This window comes from Choloepus didactylus, chromosome 15 (assembly GCF_015220235.1).
Source record: "Choloepus didactylus isolate mChoDid1 chromosome 15, mChoDid1.pri, whole genome shotgun sequence".
NCBI lineage: Eukaryota > Metazoa > Chordata > Mammalia > Pilosa > Megalonychidae > Choloepus > Choloepus didactylus.
In genome coordinates this window covers 57,794,417-57,812,599 of record NC_051321.1, presented here as the reverse complement: position 1 = coordinate 57,812,599, position 18,183 = coordinate 57,794,417, and the positions used below count along the sequence as shown (strand labels likewise).

Sequence of the window (18,183 nt, the reverse complement as noted above, 5' to 3'; positions counted from 1 at the left end):
CGTTTGAGGACAATCATGAGGAATGTCACCACTGAAGAGACACAAATGTCCAGTCTTAGGAAAGCTCTCCCTCACCCCATTCTCTTTCATATTAACCTCAACAAGATCAATTATATCTACTGTCAGTATCGAAACTTAAAGGGCTTGATTGAGCAAGCTGAAAGAAGCAAAAATGAAACAAAAAGAGCAATTAAGAGTCTTTTTCATGCTCAGTTCTCTCTATCTGGTCCATCCTACCCAAGGAGCAAACATTGGGACTACTCCATGCTGGTGGTAGCATGCCAGTTTCTTAATGGCTTTCAGATGGATGCACAACTTATTCTCTCCACCCTGTTCCCAAGTCAGTCTGGCTTCATTACTCCAGATTACAGGCATCTGAGGTGATGAGCACCTGCTTACTTCTCCCTGTGGAGATGGGCAACCTGCTGGTCTCAATGAGTTTTCTCACCTGGCTTCATGGAACTGGATTTGACAAACGTCTTTCCAATTTCTAATACAGTATATGTCTACTTCTTATCCTTAGTTTCTGATACTGTTGTGGAGCCTGCTATTTGTTTAGAATCAGGCTAATTTGAGTGAGACATTGGTAGAGGGAAGTCCAAGCCATCTGTGCTTTAATCGCCATCTTGCCTTGAGGTCCATCTAACGGCCTTTTTTTTGCTGTGGTTCTTTTAGGCATAGATTGATTGAACTCTTCCATTCAAGACTCACCTTCACGTCGATTGTAAATAGTTCTCCATCTCTCATGTGCCTCCCTTTTCCCCTTCTTTTCCAGTCAAGTAGTGACTCACTGCAAAAGGGTTGGGATCCCTTAACTAAAATGGGTAAGAACTTTATGAGACCCTTATATGTAAATATTAAGATACATAAACTGGCTGTAGGCACTAGAGCACAATAAATGATCACATTTCTTTATTTTTCTAAATTAAATCCCTCCTGCCTGGCTCTACTGGGGCTGCCACCCATGCCCTCCCATTTAATGGAGTGGCCTGGTCCTTGGTCCCTGGTGGTTCCCATGGTTACTGATGCTCCTCCTGTTGGGGAGCCATGGTTGGTGCATTGCCATCTGTCAAACACTGCTCTCGTGATGGGCCACATAGATGTCCCTCAAGGTGTTCCTCTACTGACCACAGGGTTGGCCACATGCTGCTGCTTTCAAAGCCATGGGGCTGAATGATCACTCACCAGGTAGCAAGTTCTCTGCCAGTCCCAGATGGAAGGTTTCCAAAGGAAGGTAGAGAGGCTGTACTTTTACATTCAATTCAACAAATATTTATCGAAAGCCACATACAGGCAAGGCATGGTAAAATGATTTGAGGATTTGAAGATGAATAACAGTCACTATTGCCAAAAATTTATAATCTTGGCAGGGTAGAAGGGATACATATACAACATAATTGATAATGAGTGGAGCATTACAAATCAAGAGTTTGATAAAAACCCTAGGAGATGTTATGAAAGAAGGATGTTTTAAGTGATCCAGTATAACTTAACTCTGTCCACTTCACTTCATCTCTGCCAAGCCCAAAGCCACCCTCCTTTCTCTCAGGAGAACTCTAGCAGCTTCCTAACTGGTCCTTCTGCTGTCACTCATACCTCCCAAAGCATGTCCTCCTCACAGCATTCTCAATGGTATTGGTGATACTTTCAAAAAGCAATTTAGAACCTGTTACCCTTCTACCTAAAATAATTCAGTGGCCTCTCATTGCATTTAGAACAAAATCTGAACTCCTGGCTGTTGCCTAAATGGCCGCTCATGGTCTGGCCCATCCCTTCCTTTCTAACCTACCCCATCCCCTCCCTGGTTCCCCTCACTCTAGCTCTTCTGGCCCACTTCCTTTCCCACCTCATGACTGGGTCCTTCTCATTCTTTGGGTATCTAGAAAATGGCACCTCCTCATTGAGGCTTTCCTTATCTGCACTGCAACCCTGCCTTCTGTTTCTCTCTCTCATGGCACCCATTTTCCTTCAAGGAATTTATCACAATTTTTAATCATGTATTTGTCCACTTGTTTAGTTTCTCTCCCCACCTGACTATGAAGTCAAGGAAGACAAGAAGCACACCTGGCTTGTTTGCTCCTGTACATCGAGCATCGGCCTGGCCCTCAGTGAATGCTCAGCATCTATGTCCTTAATGAACAAAAACTGCTTGAGTCTTAAAGGCAAAGCGCAGTTTCAGCAGGTGGATTAAGGGCCAGGGAACAAGCATTTATGATGAAGCAATGGCATAAAAGCAAAGTCCTCAAAGCAGATATTACATGACATTGAGAAGACAGTAGACCAGTGTTGTCTAGAATGTAGGAACTAGTTTACTGAGAGTGCTTTTGTAATCCACCCTGGAGTTTTTATGACTTTTAAATATAGATTTTGATCTGTAGTTTAGTTTTCAGTTGAGGCAGCATTTTTGAAGGGCAGTGGATAAAAGAGAAAATTTCTAATCCTGGCTCACCTCCCCCACTGACCTTGAGTTTAAAAAAATATAACATGATCTTGTGTAGGTCTTCATGATCACAGGGCTCTGGTGAGGATAATGAGTGGATGCATAAAAGAAGTGCTTTGAACCATTCAGAAAGTGCTGTTGTATTATTTGCATTCCTAGACTTCTATGCAATGTCCTTTCTGTTACTTATCTCTTTCTTATTTAATCAAAACATACAATTGAAAAACCATAAGATGATTTTTAATAGTCCTTTTCTGCTCATTTAAATGGTGAAAGGCAGTTTTACCCTGGAGATATGTTCCTGTGAAGTTTTGATTTAGGGATGGCCAGCCCAGCCCTTACCGTCTCTTTTCCAGCTCTGGACCCATTCTCCGTTCCAGCTGAGATGTTTATTTTGCGTACATGGCTGCTCCCTCCTGCCTAGAACTGGTGATTAAGAGCCCAGGATAATGAAATCTGCACAGTTGAAACTTGGCTGTTGGCTATAGTCATTTTGCAACTCTTAACATTTCCCTTTTATTCCTGTCAGTAATATAAGTTTCTCATTTTTTCTTACAGAGCTAACTCTTCAAATACACTAAAATTTGTTCCACTAGCATTTTTTAATGACCGAGTTAAATTATTTCTTAAAGTTCAAATTATATGCCTTTCGAAGGGGCAAGAAATTTTAATGGCTGTACAATAACATCACTCAAACAGTCTATAAATTGCTAAATGGCACCAAACCTACAGAAGCCATTCTGTGGGCTTTCGATGTTTGTCTTTCAGCAAACATTTCATCGTGTCTCAATATACCAACATTTGTATCAGTCAGGGTTCTCCAGAGAAACAGAACTAATGCAACACATGAATGTGTGTTTGTGTGAGGTATAGATAAAGAGATTTATTTCAAGGAACTGGCTCACATTGCCAGGGCTGGCAAGTCCAAAATCCATGGGGCAGGCTGGCAGCCTGGAAATTCAGGCAAGAGTTGTTGGCAGTCCTGAGTCCAAAATCTGCAGGGGAGGCCAGCAAGCTGGAAACTCAGGCAAGAGTTGTTGATGTAGTCTTGAGGCAGAATTTGATACCCTAATATCTGAATTTTTACTGTTAGAAGAAACCTAACAGTAACCTGAATTCAAATAGTGGCCCTATACTAAAGTGCACCTCTCCAGAGCAAACAGGAGTATCTTGAGTTTATCAGCCACAGTTCCCCAGAATTATTGAATGATGGGAGCAGACCTCTAAAGACTATCTAGCCAGAATGTAACTGAAGGAGTGAACATGCCCAGCACTTCCTGGGAGCCCATTTCATGAGAGAGGAACAGGACACCTTGAGGTCATCATCTAAAGGACTGATGGTGGGGTACCACCAAGGGAAGAAAATTAGTTAGAAGAGAAGATCCGGACAACTAAGATCACATTTTGATTATATCACCATTTTGTCTATGGTTGGCCCTGGGAGACCATCACAATTAAGTTGAGGGGGTGGAAAGTTGGGCTTTGAACTCGACAAGGCTTTACAGAGGTGAGGATTGTATACTCATATATGCCAAGCATTTAGCACGTATCATTATGCCAAAAACACTTGCTGATTCATTAAGTGTATGAGATGGGCAACTTTGAAAGTGTAGCCACACATCAAAAAAAGGTTCACAAACCACTGTTCCATAATTTGCTGATTTAGGAAACATGAGTATGTGTGTATATATGTGCATGTGTGTTGGTGTTCAATTGCTTCTCCTAGATCCACTTATTGATACAGAGGAGAAAATGAATTAGTTTGTGTGAAGGAGGGGTAGTTAGGAAAGGTTTTTAGAGGAGGTGATATCTGAATAAGGTTTTAAGGAATGAATAGGAGTTTGCCAGGAAGAATGGAATGGAGGAAGTTTGGCAGAGGGAATGGTGTGTGTAAAAGCACTGAGGTAGAAAACAACATTTGGAATTCAGGGAAGCCATGTAGTATGACTAAAGCACACTGTAATCATTTCCTGATACTCTATAACAAATTGCCACAAACTCAGTGGCTTAAAACAACACAAATTTACATTTATGAAGGTCAGAAGTCTGAAATGGGTCTCACCAGGCTAAAATCAATGTGTTGGCAGGGCTGCATTCCTTCTGGAGGCTCTTGGGGAGACTTCATTTCCTTACCTTTTCCAGCTTCTTAGAGGTCACCTGCATTTCTTGGCTTGTGGCCCCTTCCCCCATCTTCAGAGCCAGCGATGTAGCATCTTGAAATCTCTTCTAACTCCAACCTTTTGCCTCTCTCTTCTGCATTTAAAGGAATCTTGTGATTTCATTGGGCCCAACTGTATAATCTAAGACAATCTCCTTAAATTAAGGTCAGTTGATTAGCAACCTTAATTCCATCTGAAATCTTAATTCCCCCTTGCTACGTAACATAACACATTCATTGGTTCTTTGGAGGGGTCCATTATTCTGCCTATCACATGTGCAGTGCAAGAAGTTGAGGGTGATGGTAAAGAATAAAGCAGGCATGACCCATAGACCCTGCACAGAAAACTTCATCCATCCAAGAGGGGCAAATAATCTGAGAAAATAAAATGTGTCAAGGTTCTGGAGCTTTCTCTAAGGAAAAGTGAGTGTGTTTCAGTTGAATATTGCTGCATAACAGACTTCCCAAAATTTGATGGCTTAAAACAATGATTTATTACTTCAGACAATTCTGTGGGTTGTCTGGGTGATTCCACTGCTGGTTTTGCCTGGGCACACTCATAGAGCTTCATTCAACTGGAGGGTTGGTGGGCTAGAAGACCCAAGATGATCTCACTTGTCCTCCATGTAAATTCCCATTGTCTGCTAGGCTACTCCTGCTTCTTTGCATGGCAACCTCAGGTTAGTGTTCCCAATAGGATGAAGGTGGAAGCTCCAGGGCCTCTCACACAACCCCACCTCCACCACATCCTACTGGACAAAGCAGTCAGTCACAGGCCAGCTCAAATGCAAGAAGAGGGGAAATAGATTTCACCTCCTGATGGGAATTGCTGCCAGGCCCACAATTGATCTACTGCAGGCTATGAAGATAGAAGGTTTGGTTCTCAGAGTGGGATTTTGAAATTTGAGATTTCACAGGTAAAATGTTTCTGGATGCCAGCAATATCCAGCCTGTGGCCAAAACTATGAGCAGCTGCAGTAGTGAGTGAATATCACTGGCATTGAAGCAATAAAGGGTGAAGAAATTGTAAGGTTAGGGTGTTGGATGCATCACCCTCATGGACATAGGCAAGAAGACTAAGTCCACATTGAAGGTGGAGGAGTGATCTCAGGTCCGCTAATAGTGGCAGGGGCAGGTATGAGGTAATCAAACCAGATGGGGTGGTTGTATAGCCAGCAGATCATAATCTCACTGTTCTAAGTGAGCCTCATGGGTGGAGGGCACTGGTGCCCAGAGCAACCACCACTGTAAGTCACTTCACCATGCTCTTCACTTCCCAACCTCTATGTTATCTTGCTCACTTACCAGTTGCCAAATAAACTTACTGCTTCTGACTTCCAGGTAGTGTGCAGGTAGATTCTGCAGGTAGCATTTTCACTGTCAGCATCCATGTCCTGGATTTCATTGAAGGAAAGAGATGATGTTCAAGTCAGTTTTGCAAAAGAAAATTACAAAGCTACCATACTGACACTGTCAGTTCTTTCAAGCTTTCCTTTTCCTTTTACACCTTCCTCTTCTCCATAGGTTTCTATCTAAATTTGCAAGGGTGTCCTCATAGATCATCAAGATTTATACGGTGGAAAAATTTGTTAGCAATGTTAAATGGATAATATTTATTACTTTCATTCTAGGTAAATAAAAATCAAAATCCGAATAGTCATTATCCAGATGGTCCTAAGAGCTCATTCAACCATAAGAGTTCCAGATATGAATAAATTACAGCCTGTAATAAGTAGAGAGGATAAAATGCACATTTTTATAATTACCACCATACTTTAATGTTTATTTGTTTATATATAACAGATGAACAATTGATTTACAACAGTGTAAGTATGGCATGAGTTTGCATCCTTGACTGTGGCTCATACTCTTAAAATGGTTTTTGGATTACCACAAAAGAAATTTCTACTCCAAGTAAAAGAGTTTTAGTGTTTGTAAACTCAGCAAACCCTTCCTGGAAATTCTATATTGAAAGCGAGTGATCTAGGCTATGAATATTTAATTTTGCTCTGCCATCTATTTTACCTAACAGGTTATCCCCTTTCACACAAGGCTCAGCACCTTTGACAATCACCTTGGTTTCGAGCAGATTGCTGGAGATTAGAGGACCCAAAGATGTTATTCTCACCATTGTCACAGAAATTCCTTTCAGGACTGTGCATTAAATATGTCTATAAATAACACATGAAGTAAAGATACATTTTGTAAGGAGACCTTAATATAAATTTAGGAATTTTGTCCCCTTTACATTAGTCTTTGGTAAAGGTTACACAGTTATTCCACTAATGCTGTCATGGTTCAAATTATTTGTAGGATTCCTCTTTGGAGACTGTTGTCAGAGCTGTTTTATAAGCCAATAGGAAAACCAATTTTATACTTTTAGTGTCATATCTCAATTTTTTTTTTTACATAGTCCAAACACCCCCTAAATTTAAGGGATTAGCTCTACATGACTTTTAAAAAAAAAAGAAAAATTCAAACTCACCACTAGAAGAGTAAGGTTTTTCACCACTTAAGACATTTCAAGTAATGTACTTCAGGTTCCAGAGCTGTGATGATCCAAATGGAATGTGTTTACATGACACCAGTTACCCCATGGGTAATATCACCAGAAACTTATCAAAGAATATTTAAGAAGTGTTACCCTTTTTATTCCCCACATTTCCAATTCTATTATCTTTTGGTTAAGTAAGACCTCCTTCTCCACCCCCAGAACTTTTTCTGCCTTCTTTGCTTAAGGTCAGCTAGCTATGCACCATCTTGCACTTATGTTCTTTGATTTTCAGTGAGTTGCCCTTTAATTAGCTCTTCTAAAATTTATCATTTTTTCAGATCTTTGTGATTAAGTTTAGGATGTAAATTTTGCATCTAATTCTGGCTTTTCACCTGACTCGATTTTGTTGTCATCTGAAGGCATTCGTCTTCAACATCATGATTATAATTTTTGAAGCCTTAACTGTGTCAGATTTAAAGCATCAGTTCACTTAATCCTCAAACAATCTTGCCAGATGGGCATTTTTACTCCCACTTAACAGATGGGGAAGCTGATCTCAGAAGTGCAAATAACTTGCCCAAAGACATAAGACTAGAAAATTGGGGGAATTAGAATTCAAACTCACATCCATTTAATGCAGTGCTTCTCAACTTCAGGACAATGGCATTTCGTACCAGACAATTCCTTGTTGTGGCAGCTGTCCTGCATTGTAGTATGTTTACCAGCAACCCTTGCCTCTACCCACTAGATGCCAACCGCTCCCACCCAAGTTGTTCCACCAAAACTGTCTGAGATAGTGCTAAAGGTTCTATGAGGAGTCTTTGAGAACCACTGATCTATTGCTGAATTCATTTATTTTACTGTTAATTATACTACACTAGTAAATGGGGGAACTAGTAAAACCATAAAATTTTAAGATTGATTTTTAAAGATATCAATTTTAGGGCTCCCCACACCTGGATGGTCATCAGAATTACTTGGAGATTTTTTAAGACTCTCCCACCCAAGGCTTTCAGAATCAGCATTTGCAAGGTGTTGAACAGGTATCTGCACATTTTAAACCTCCTGTGGTTTAGAAACCACAGATCAATCCTAACCTAACTACACATCTGTTCCTTGAATCACTTCATTCCATTCCTATAAATAGTTCTCCAGCCTCCAGTTCAATATCTCCTGTGACAGTGTTACAGGAAACAATTCCATACCCTTCACTTTCAGATAATCCCGTGTTCAGATAGTCCTAACTGTGAAAAAGTTTTCTTCTTAATATTCTTTCTTATATCTTTCCATCAGTACCCTTAGTCTCCTACTAAACAAATTATCATTGTTCTCAAATCACTTGAATTAAACACTTACTGAGGGCTTTAGGCCCTCCCTGAACAATTTCTTTACCATGGTCATTAAACAATTATCAACTCTAAAAATGACTGTCTAACCAGTTGCTCGGTTTGACAATAGACTTCATCAAAGGGGAAACTGCAATTCATTAAAGTTGTATATATTTGGTCTCCCATCAGCTGCTACCAGTAAAGCATCTGCTTCCTGGATTAGGGAGATTCCTCTCCCCGGGGAAGGAAAACTGGCAGCTGCTTTCCCTCCTCTTGACCCCTCACTCAGCAACCCTCTTTAAACCTTTCTTGAAGGTTTCGGGGAGATTCCAAAGCAGTTCTTCTTCCTGATAAAATCATTCTCTATCGTATGCTCCAAGTTTCTTGACAAAAATACAGACGGGAAGAGAATAAAAAATGTTCTCGGTTTAAAGTGAACCCTCTTGAGTGTATCTTTTTCAATCCTCCCTCATTTGATTAATGTATCAGAATGCAGATTTGTGCTTTATTCTTCTTTAAAGTCAGATAGCCCTTTCAGCTTGTACTCTTCTATCTCCTCTAAGTCAGCAAGTCACCACACTAGCTTAGAACCTACAGAAAGCTGTGTCAACAGCAAGCATCGGCTCATTGGGGGGTTGTAGTGCTGTGGATGCTAGTATTGCCAGGGTTACGCCTGAATGTCTAAGGTTAAACCTGCAGATTACCACTCTCTTTAGCAGGTCAGCGTGAGTACTGAGTGAGCTGTAAGTGTGCCAGCTCTCCTGTCTCATCTCCAGTAGGCAGGTTTGTGTTTAGAGAAAACCAAGGAGAAAATAACATGTTAACCGGAATAAACCATTTGGGGTCAAAATAACAATCTGGTGTTTTTGTACTTGTTTGAGATATAAAAAGAAAACTTTAACCTCAATTAGGCTTCCTATGAACTTCCAAACTTCTTGCTTATACTCTAACACCTCCAAAGAATTGGCTCCACAAAGGGAAAATTGCCTCGACCCTTCACAGTCTGATTCTCTGGAAAGCAACCGTGTCTTTAATGTGGTGTCCACTCTCTTACAGAGTTTTATAAATGGACACTGACATGGACTACGAAAGACCCAACGTTGAAACCATCAAGTGTGTGGTCGTAGGTGACAACGCCGTGGGGAAGACGCGCTTGATCTGTGCCCGAGCATGTAACACGACACTGACGCAGTATCAGCTGCTGGCCACACATGTGCCGACTGTGTGGGCAATTGACCAGTACCGGGTCTGCCAGGAGGTAAGACGTCTGGAGTTTCTTCACATTCCTAAGGGGACACCATTGCTGTTGCCAGTCTGATTTTTAAATAAGAGTAACTTGTGTGTTCAAAGCAAAAGTAACCTTTTTTAGTGGCTCAAGAAAAAGCAAAAGTAACATGAAGACTTGAGGATACTGCTGTGGTGTCCCAGCTGAGGGTTTGGGTCATTGTGATTCCAGAACAAGATAAGGACTTGGCTCATGTCCAGTTAGACTGAGTAAGAACACAATGCCAGTGAATTAGTGGGCATTGGAGGGTGGTAGTGGTGTTCTCAGACCTTGTTGTCCTGTCCTGGCAGAGCCTCTGATTAATGCTGAGCATGACTGCTCTGTCTCTCCTGCAGGTCTTGGAGCGTTCCCGGGACGTTGTTGACGAAGTGAGCGTTTCTCTCAGACTTTGGGATACTTTTGGTGATCATCACAAAGACAGGCGTTTTGCATATGGCAGGTAAACCCTAGACAAGTGGGGGGTGGTTGAGTTTGAGTACAATTTCCTTTCCAAAAACCACATCATAAGGCCTTGAAGAGCAATAGGTTCTGCACTGGATCTAAGAAAAGAAAAAACAGAACAGCAATGTTTCCTGATGTGGGGAAGGGCAGAGTCTGCCCTGCCCTCTGTTCCTCCCAGGAAGTTCCTTATTTTAAACAACCAATGCTAGTTAAGCTGGGGAGTCAGCTAGCGAGAGAATTCTGCCATGCCCTTGATCCCTGGGCTGCTCGGATTGCTGTTTTCCTGAATAATACTTCATTTGCCTTCTCTTAGAATGTTTTAAGTTATTTTCGCACTTGGCAGCCCCACTTCAGAGGGTCTCTCTGGTGTTTTCATGACCATATTAGCAGAGTCTGATGTTATTTGCTTTTGGCTTTGTGTTATCTGAAAAGTCTATTATTTTTATTTCAAGGTCATTTTTAAAAAGAAAGAAAAATATCTCTCAAGTCCTTTACAGGGCATATTTCCAAAACGAACTGGAGCACAAATGTCTATTTTTCATTAAAAGGCACAAAAAGAAGGAAAAACTCAGGAAAGGGAGGATTAATCTAGAAAGACACTAATATGGGTAGAAAAGGTCAAAGTGCCTTAAAATATTTTAGCAACTTCTCCCTGTCACCATTACTTAAAGTCTCTTGGTGAATCTGTCATAGCTCTTAAAATCCAGATATGGAAGAGATTTTCTCACCCCTTAATTATGAATATGTTTATAGCACATTTCATTTGAATTTAGAGTTTAGTTATTATGGATTAGTTGCCCCTTGTTAATATCAAACATCATGTTACCTCACAGGATTGGGTTAGTTAGATACCCAATATATGAGTTTTCCTTGATATTAAAATAAGCATTTCTGAAAGTACTTCTGTTTCCTGAAGCCAGTCATTCTCTTAAGCCTCCAAACAGACTTTTAATGGCATTTATCTGAGTGGTCTAAAATACTGAATAAACTTCTTAAAGAGTTTGCCTCATTCCTGAGAAGTAGTCCACACACTGAAAGAACCTGCGATTTAGAATATTTTGTTCCAAGGAACTCAGAAAGAGGCATATGGAAGTAAAATATGATTTTCATGCCCCCTTGGTAACAAGGACTTTTGAGCTTAATATCCAGCTTAATAGATACTTTTCCCCTTCTTGAATTTCCTTTTTTTTTTTCCTTTTTCTTTCCAGGATGCTCTTGATTCTTTCTTATCTTAGTTGGCATTTATGTTTTTTTCTTTTGTCCAGTTGTTCTACATTTTGAAAAAAATAATAAATGAGCCTGCTTCTAAATACCATATAGTCAGATTTAAAACATCCATGGTTTTAAGGAAGCATAATAAAATGATGGCTTTAAGCAAAGTAAGGATGGATGCAATCAATATCAAAGGGTTTTTGGTACCCCACTTCTAAACGATGTTGTGAAATTTATGAGCCTGAAGATCAGCTTACTAAGATATTTGGGCTTAGACTCGTGGACTTTCTCTACAGCTCAGTGATTTGTTGCCACTTGAAATTTATGCATTCAAAATAATGAATATTAATTTGAACCCACAATGTAAAACTTGAATTATTCCAATATAAGGACTGCTCTACTGTCATGTGAGATTCCTGCTCAGGATTTATTTAATGGTTCTGTGGCCAGTATTGACAGGCAAATACACTGGGCCTCCTCCAGCTCCCTGACATATCTGGGGTCTTTTTACAACATGTCATGCCTGTGCATTATTATTGTCTCCCAATAAAAAAAAATAAGCTTCTCTTTCATGTTACTCCATCAGTTCAAAGCCCATTGTTCTGCTGTCTTATCTGTAAAGTTTGATTCTATCAACTGTAACCTGTTCCCTCTTTGAAGGAAACAGGAAGTGCTTCCCAAACCAAGTTTGATTCTCTGAGTGACACAGGAGGGACTCAGGAAACACTCTCATGTCTCTGGTCACATTTACTTAAGCCTCATTTTGTGTGCTTGTTTATATTTTGTATTTCCTCTGTCTTTTCTGATTCTCCACAGCCTCCAGGTGTCCTGCCACATACCCTGCCTCTGGTAAAGAACAAAAACCAGAGCTGTTCAGTCTTCAACTCCAGGATCTTTCTGAAACTCTAAATATGTAATAATACATTGATATAGCACCATAAATGACATTTCATGGAAAAGTCTCATAGTAGAAGGAGTTTCTTTTATTCAGTATAGGGCTCTGACCACTGCATCTCATTGCTGTGAAAGGAAGCTGTTTAATTTCTCAATGACTTTATTTTTAGCTTTATATCATTCATGAAGGAGAAAAATCATAATTGCAGTTTCTAACAGTCAGTCTGGTTTACAAACCTGTTTTTGACTACTGTTTTTTAGTATACTTGGTATGAATTACAAGTCAGTGGGATGTGCACAGACATAATCTTTGAAGCATGTGGAATATATTCCTTATACTTGGAAATGTTTTTGGAAACTTTTTAAAATTGATTTGATTCTGGTGGTGGCAGTGAAATAAACCAGATTCATACTGGGCTCCCTCAGACCCTGGCTTCAGTTACTTCTGCTTCTTAGCATGAGATATAAGTTACCCTATCAAACATTCTTTGTCATGGATGGGCTTAAGTTTGCAGTGGGGGTGTCAGTGAAAAGCAGCCTACTAACTTGAACTTGCAGTTTTCCTAGTGTGGTATAACTATATCCAGCATATCACCACTCTCTTCACGATTTAAAGCAATTGTTCAACACATTTTTTAGCCAAGTAGAATAATAGCTCCAATTTTTAAAGTCCTTTATCATGCCAGTCAATATACTAGGTACTTTGCCAACATTATTTCAGTTAATCCTTTCAGGAACTATAGGAGATGGAGATTATCACTGTTTTACAGCTGAATTAAGAGTTGAGTCCTTTTACTACCATAACTTGCCCGATGGTAAGTCTCAGGCAGATTCAAACCCAACTCCTCCTGGCTCCCATTGTTTCCATTGTGTCAGGCTATCCTGAATTCATTTTAAACAGTTTGCAACTGAAAACCATCCTGCCTTGATGAGTTACATTTCTGTGTGCCCTTCCGTATTAGTGCAAGGGCTTAGAACTACAAGAGTTCTCAAATGGTCATCTGGTTGACCCCTTTCTGCAGGAAGGGGGATCATCTGTCCATCTAAGAAAAATTTTTGATAAGTGTCCTACTCAAAAGAGATGAAAGCTAGCAGAGTAGAATCAACCTCATAACACTTTACACATTTGTGAACTGTCAAACGCTCTCTTCTCCAGAGTGATTGACTTCAATTCTCTTGTAGCCTTTCTTCCTACCACCTACTTTCTATCTACTTTTGGATGAACTTTTGAAGCTCTTTCCTGGATCTTTAAAAATGTAAAGAACAAAACTGTTCATAGTAACATAACTGTGATCAGCTGCTCCTTTTTGGCAAAGAAAGAGCCACTTCTTGGAAGAATATGACTCAAGAGTTTTTCCCTGGGACTAATAGAAGAATGAAATGTTTACACTTAGGTACCTGGCACTGAAAAATGTAGACAAATAGAACCCTCTGCCTTCAGCAGGACATCTGGGCTCCTCTGCTCCTCTCCCCTCATTACAACCACACATAAATACAGATTTTATTGTTTCCTTTCCTTGAAAACCTCCTTCATTGATCTGTCTCAGGTCAGATAACTTCAGACATTTAATAAAGCCCATGGTACTGGTGATAACAACAGCTATGATTTAATCCAGGGCTCTGATGAGCCAGGCCTTTACTAGATGCTCTACCTATCCTGTCCTGCTTCATTCTTGCAACATCCCTGCAATTTTTCTGTCATCCTCATTTCACAGTGGAGGAAGCAGGCTTAGGATGAGGCCAAAGTCAATGTCTTAGTTTGCCAGAGCTACTGTGACAAATACCACACAATGGGTTGGCTTAAACAGCAAGCATCTATTGTCTCATGATTGTGAAGGTCCAAAATCAAGATGTCTACAAGGCCATGATTTCTCCCAGGGTCCTATTTACAAATGAGTCACAGCCACAAGAACACAGATTAAGATTTAAGCATGTTATTTGGCACAGTGGAGTGGGGGGAACATGACTGAATCCTCAACAGTGTGATAACTAGGAAAGAGTGGCGGTGAACTTCCCTGTTAGGGATGACTGACTCCGATGCCCATCTCATCCCTCCTACCAGGCTGTTGTGGCTGCTGCTAATGACTGATGACAAACTTACTTTAAATTTCCTTCTGGTACAGTCTAAATCTTACACTGTCCTATGAGGAAACCATTAACTAGCATTCACCATCTATCACCAATTCTAACATCCTGTTGTTTCTCTTAAATTCTTTAATCCAAACCAAATAACTTAATTCTTTATATGCATTCGTAAGTAGCTAAAGATGATTGCTTTCACTTTCAGTAAAAATAATACATCCAAAGGAACTTTATGACAGTGAATGGAATCTTGGGCACTTTGTATGGCATGTTTTCCCCAAAATATTTAACTTAAAAAAAAAAAAAGAAAAGAAAAAACATGTAAAACCTCTGTACTTGCTTTACCCCCCACAGTTTCTGGGCATATTTTCAGTCCAGTTGCATCCCATTTATTATATAATTTATTCTTATATACTGATTTTTCTCAAATGTTGTTAGCTCCTATAAGAACATTTTAAATTATAGCATTAATCAGAGCTTTGGTTTGTTTGTCTATTTCGATAAGGTGGGTCTAGTTTCATGTTGAAGGTACATGTAATCAGATACAGCATGAATATACCCCTTTTGAATGCTCAGTTGAGGCCCTTTAAAAAATTCATTACTATGGGTAACCAGTGTTTTTTCTTTGTCTGGGATTGGCTGTGCTTGTGGTTATTGGCAAGGGAGAAAGTAAGAAACAGTGAATGCATCTGGATAGAGTATTTTGAATTAGTTCTAATTGAATGTAGCACTTTCTAAATGCTGGGCCAAAACATTCTAATGATTTCAGGATGGCAAATAGCCTCTTGTACAATGAAACATATCAAGTAGATGTGGACCAGGACCAGGACTAGGGTGAGGCAAGTGAGGCACTCACTGGGCATAAAATGTAAATAATAACAATAACAATAATAATAATAATATTATTAAAGAAAAGACCAGTATTATTGATTTTTCCTTTTCCCACAGGGTAGATGTGGCTAAGTATGGCACAATTACTGGTCTTGACTAAAATTTTGACATTTTGTTCATCATAGATTTTTTTGCATTAATTTTGATTTTTAAAATATTGTATTAAAATATCATTCATCTCGATTACTGAGTTCTTTGGCACCTTCTTAAATTTTGGACCCAAGGCAAGTGCTTCACTGTCTTACCTGAGTCCTGGCCCTGATAGTAGACTTTATAAATGGATAGTAAAGTGGCATAAGGAAAGAAGTTAGCAATAGATGTAATTTATGGAAAATTAACCAAACTATACTTTTTAAATGTGTGATACAAAGGGATCCAGGAGAAATTATTACAACTTATGTCCTAAAAACATTTAGTCGTATGTGCTGCTGTGACATTAAGGATTAAGAATTATCAGGTTATAGAAAACAGTAGAAAGACATCAGAAGGCAGGCAGCTAGTTGGATGAAGGGGTGGATATTGTATTCCCTAAGAGGATAGGCCAAAACTATTAGTTCTCATACTTGACCAGGCCTAGGAATTCTGGTTGTAATGTGTTCTGGTTTGCTAATGCTGCCAGAATGCAAAACACCAGAAATGGATTGGCTCTTATAAAGGGTTTATTTGGTTACACAGTTACAGTCTTAAGGCCATCAAGTATCCAAGGTACCTTCACTGGAGGATGTCCAATGGCGTCCAGAAAACCTCTGTTAGCTGGGAAGGCACATGGCTGGTGTCTGTTCCAGGTTCCAAAATGGCTTTCTCCCAGAATGTTCCTCTCTAGGCCGCAGCTCCTCTTCAAAATGTCACTCTCAGGGCATCCTCTCTTAGCTTCTCCAGCCGTCTTCAAACTGTCTCTCATCTGTAGCTCCTCTCTCAGCTCCTGTGCATTCTTCCAAGTGTCCTTCTTGGCTGTAGCAAGCTTGCTCCTTCTGTCTAAGCTTATATAGTGCTCCAGTAAACTAATCAAGGCCCACACTGAATGGGCACGGCCACACCTCCATGGAAACTATCCAATCAGAGTTATCACCCACAGTTGGGTGGGGCGCATTTCCATGGAAACAACCTAATCCAAATGTTGCAACTTAATCCCCACTAATATGTCTGCCCCCACAAGACTGCATCAAAGAACATGGCTTTTTCTGGGGGACATAATATATACAAACTAGTACATAATGCAAACCCAGAACCCCAGAGATTCCAATGTAAAGAGTTCTAGGAGAAGTGGATCAGCAAATTTTAGCCAGTACCTGGATGATTATGAAGCAGGTGGTCCTCAGGCCATGCTTTGATAAATATTGTCACGGAATTATAGTGAGACTCTCTACTAAACCTCAAGGAATCCCTTGAAGATTAAAGAGAGAGCCTTTGCAACAAAAAATACAATAAAAAAGTAAAAAGTGTACAGTATGTGATTTTCCATTTCTGTAAAATTCCAGAAAATGCAATCTAATCTGTAGTGACAGGAAATAGATCAGTGATTGCACAGAAAAGGGAGTAGAAGAAGGGATGGATTACAGAGGGACACAAAGAAACTTTTAGAAGTGATAGAAATGTTTGTTATATTGATTGTTATGATGTATCAGAGGTACAAACACATGTTAAAACTTATCAAATTGGATACTTTAAATATGCGGGAGTTTAGGTGTATTTTACTTATACCTCAATAACATTAAACAAAAATAGAAATACCTTTATGGGAAAAGTAGTCTATGATATGTGAGGAAAAGTTTGCATGGTAGGCAATATATTTTTAAATTATTTATGGAACTTAAAGTTAATGCTCATTGAAAACATAAATCATTTATGTGAACTTAGAAGAAAAATGGGACTGGATCCTTAATAACTGACTCTGGGAAATGGGATTTTTGTAGACTCCCAAAGCTGATGATGGGACACTCTCATATTACCCCACAAAATCATGCTGCTTCCTTTTTTTCCCAGAGATAGAGCCCTCAGCTGTGTGGATCATTGTCTGGCCAAGTGGCCTATTTCTTTGGCTGTGGTTAATGTTTGTATCTTTTGCTAAGATGATATATTTGAACAAGTGCTCTGTGATAGCAGAATAGAGAACACTATGTACAGTGAAAGCTTTCATTTCTCCATCAAATAGTCACTATTTTGCCTTTAGTAATTGGGTTTGGAACTGGAGAATACTGTGGTAACCTCTCCATTTGGGACATGATATCCCAGCTAGCCATCCTGGCTGGGAAGTGGGTGCAGAGTTGCATGAAAGGGTATGTCCTCTTGCTTGGGTTGATAGCTACACCACGGATGTGAGACTCCCCTCTTATTTGCTTCTCTGGGTCAAGTCCCAGCCTGCCTTTCCAGGCTCATCTCTTGCTCCAGACATAATAAAACATTTATGGATTCATGTTCTCCATAGCCTCTAGAACTGCAAACATGCATTCCTGTCCTACTAAAAAGTATTTCCCCAACCCACCTACTCTTGCCAAATTAGTTACTAATGGTCGAAGAATTAGAGCTAGTGGCACATGCTCCCAGAGGGTCGCTCCACATTCTTCCACCTGGCCAGTCACCTTCAGGATTCAGGTGCACAGTCTCTGTTTTTCCCACAGAACATCGTTGCAAACTCTATTGTAGAAATTATTGCATAAAAATAGGCTCCTTAATCTCCTCCCATTTCCCTTATTCCTACTATCTTAGGAACAGGGATTTGTGTCTTTCTGCGCTATATCCCCAATGTGGAGTCATTCTGGCGCACAGAATATTTGTCTGTGCCATGCTCTGTACCACCCTTGGCCCGCTGTTCCACACTGTCCTTCCTTCTCTGAAACGGCACATCTTGTATTGGAACCACAAGGCAAAACATCAGAAGAGCCAGGATTCCTCTGCGTGACCCAGCCCTGTCCTCTGGACAAATCGTCCTTGGAAACAGCCGCACCAAATGCGATAGCA

At 40.0% G+C, this 18,183-nt stretch overlaps 1 protein-coding gene across 3 annotated transcripts in view; it reads left to right on the top strand.

The window, feature by feature from the left end:
- Positions 1–18,183, top strand: part of RHOBTB1 (Rho related BTB domain containing 1) — a 73,838-nt gene that overhangs the window by 18,219 nt on the left and 37,436 nt on the right. For 2 of the 3 annotated variants that reach the window (XM_037804755.1, XM_037804754.1), the window contains exons 2-3: positions 9,477–9,678; positions 10,041–10,144. In XM_037804755.1, coding sequence (XP_037660683.1) covers positions 9,487–9,678; positions 10,041–10,144 — 296 coding nt within the window. In that variant the 5' untranslated portion in view covers positions 9,477–9,486. Of the gene's footprint in view, positions 1–9,476; positions 9,679–10,040; positions 10,145–18,183 lie in introns of those variants that run through there. The other variant, XM_037804756.1, reaches the window with a different exon arrangement.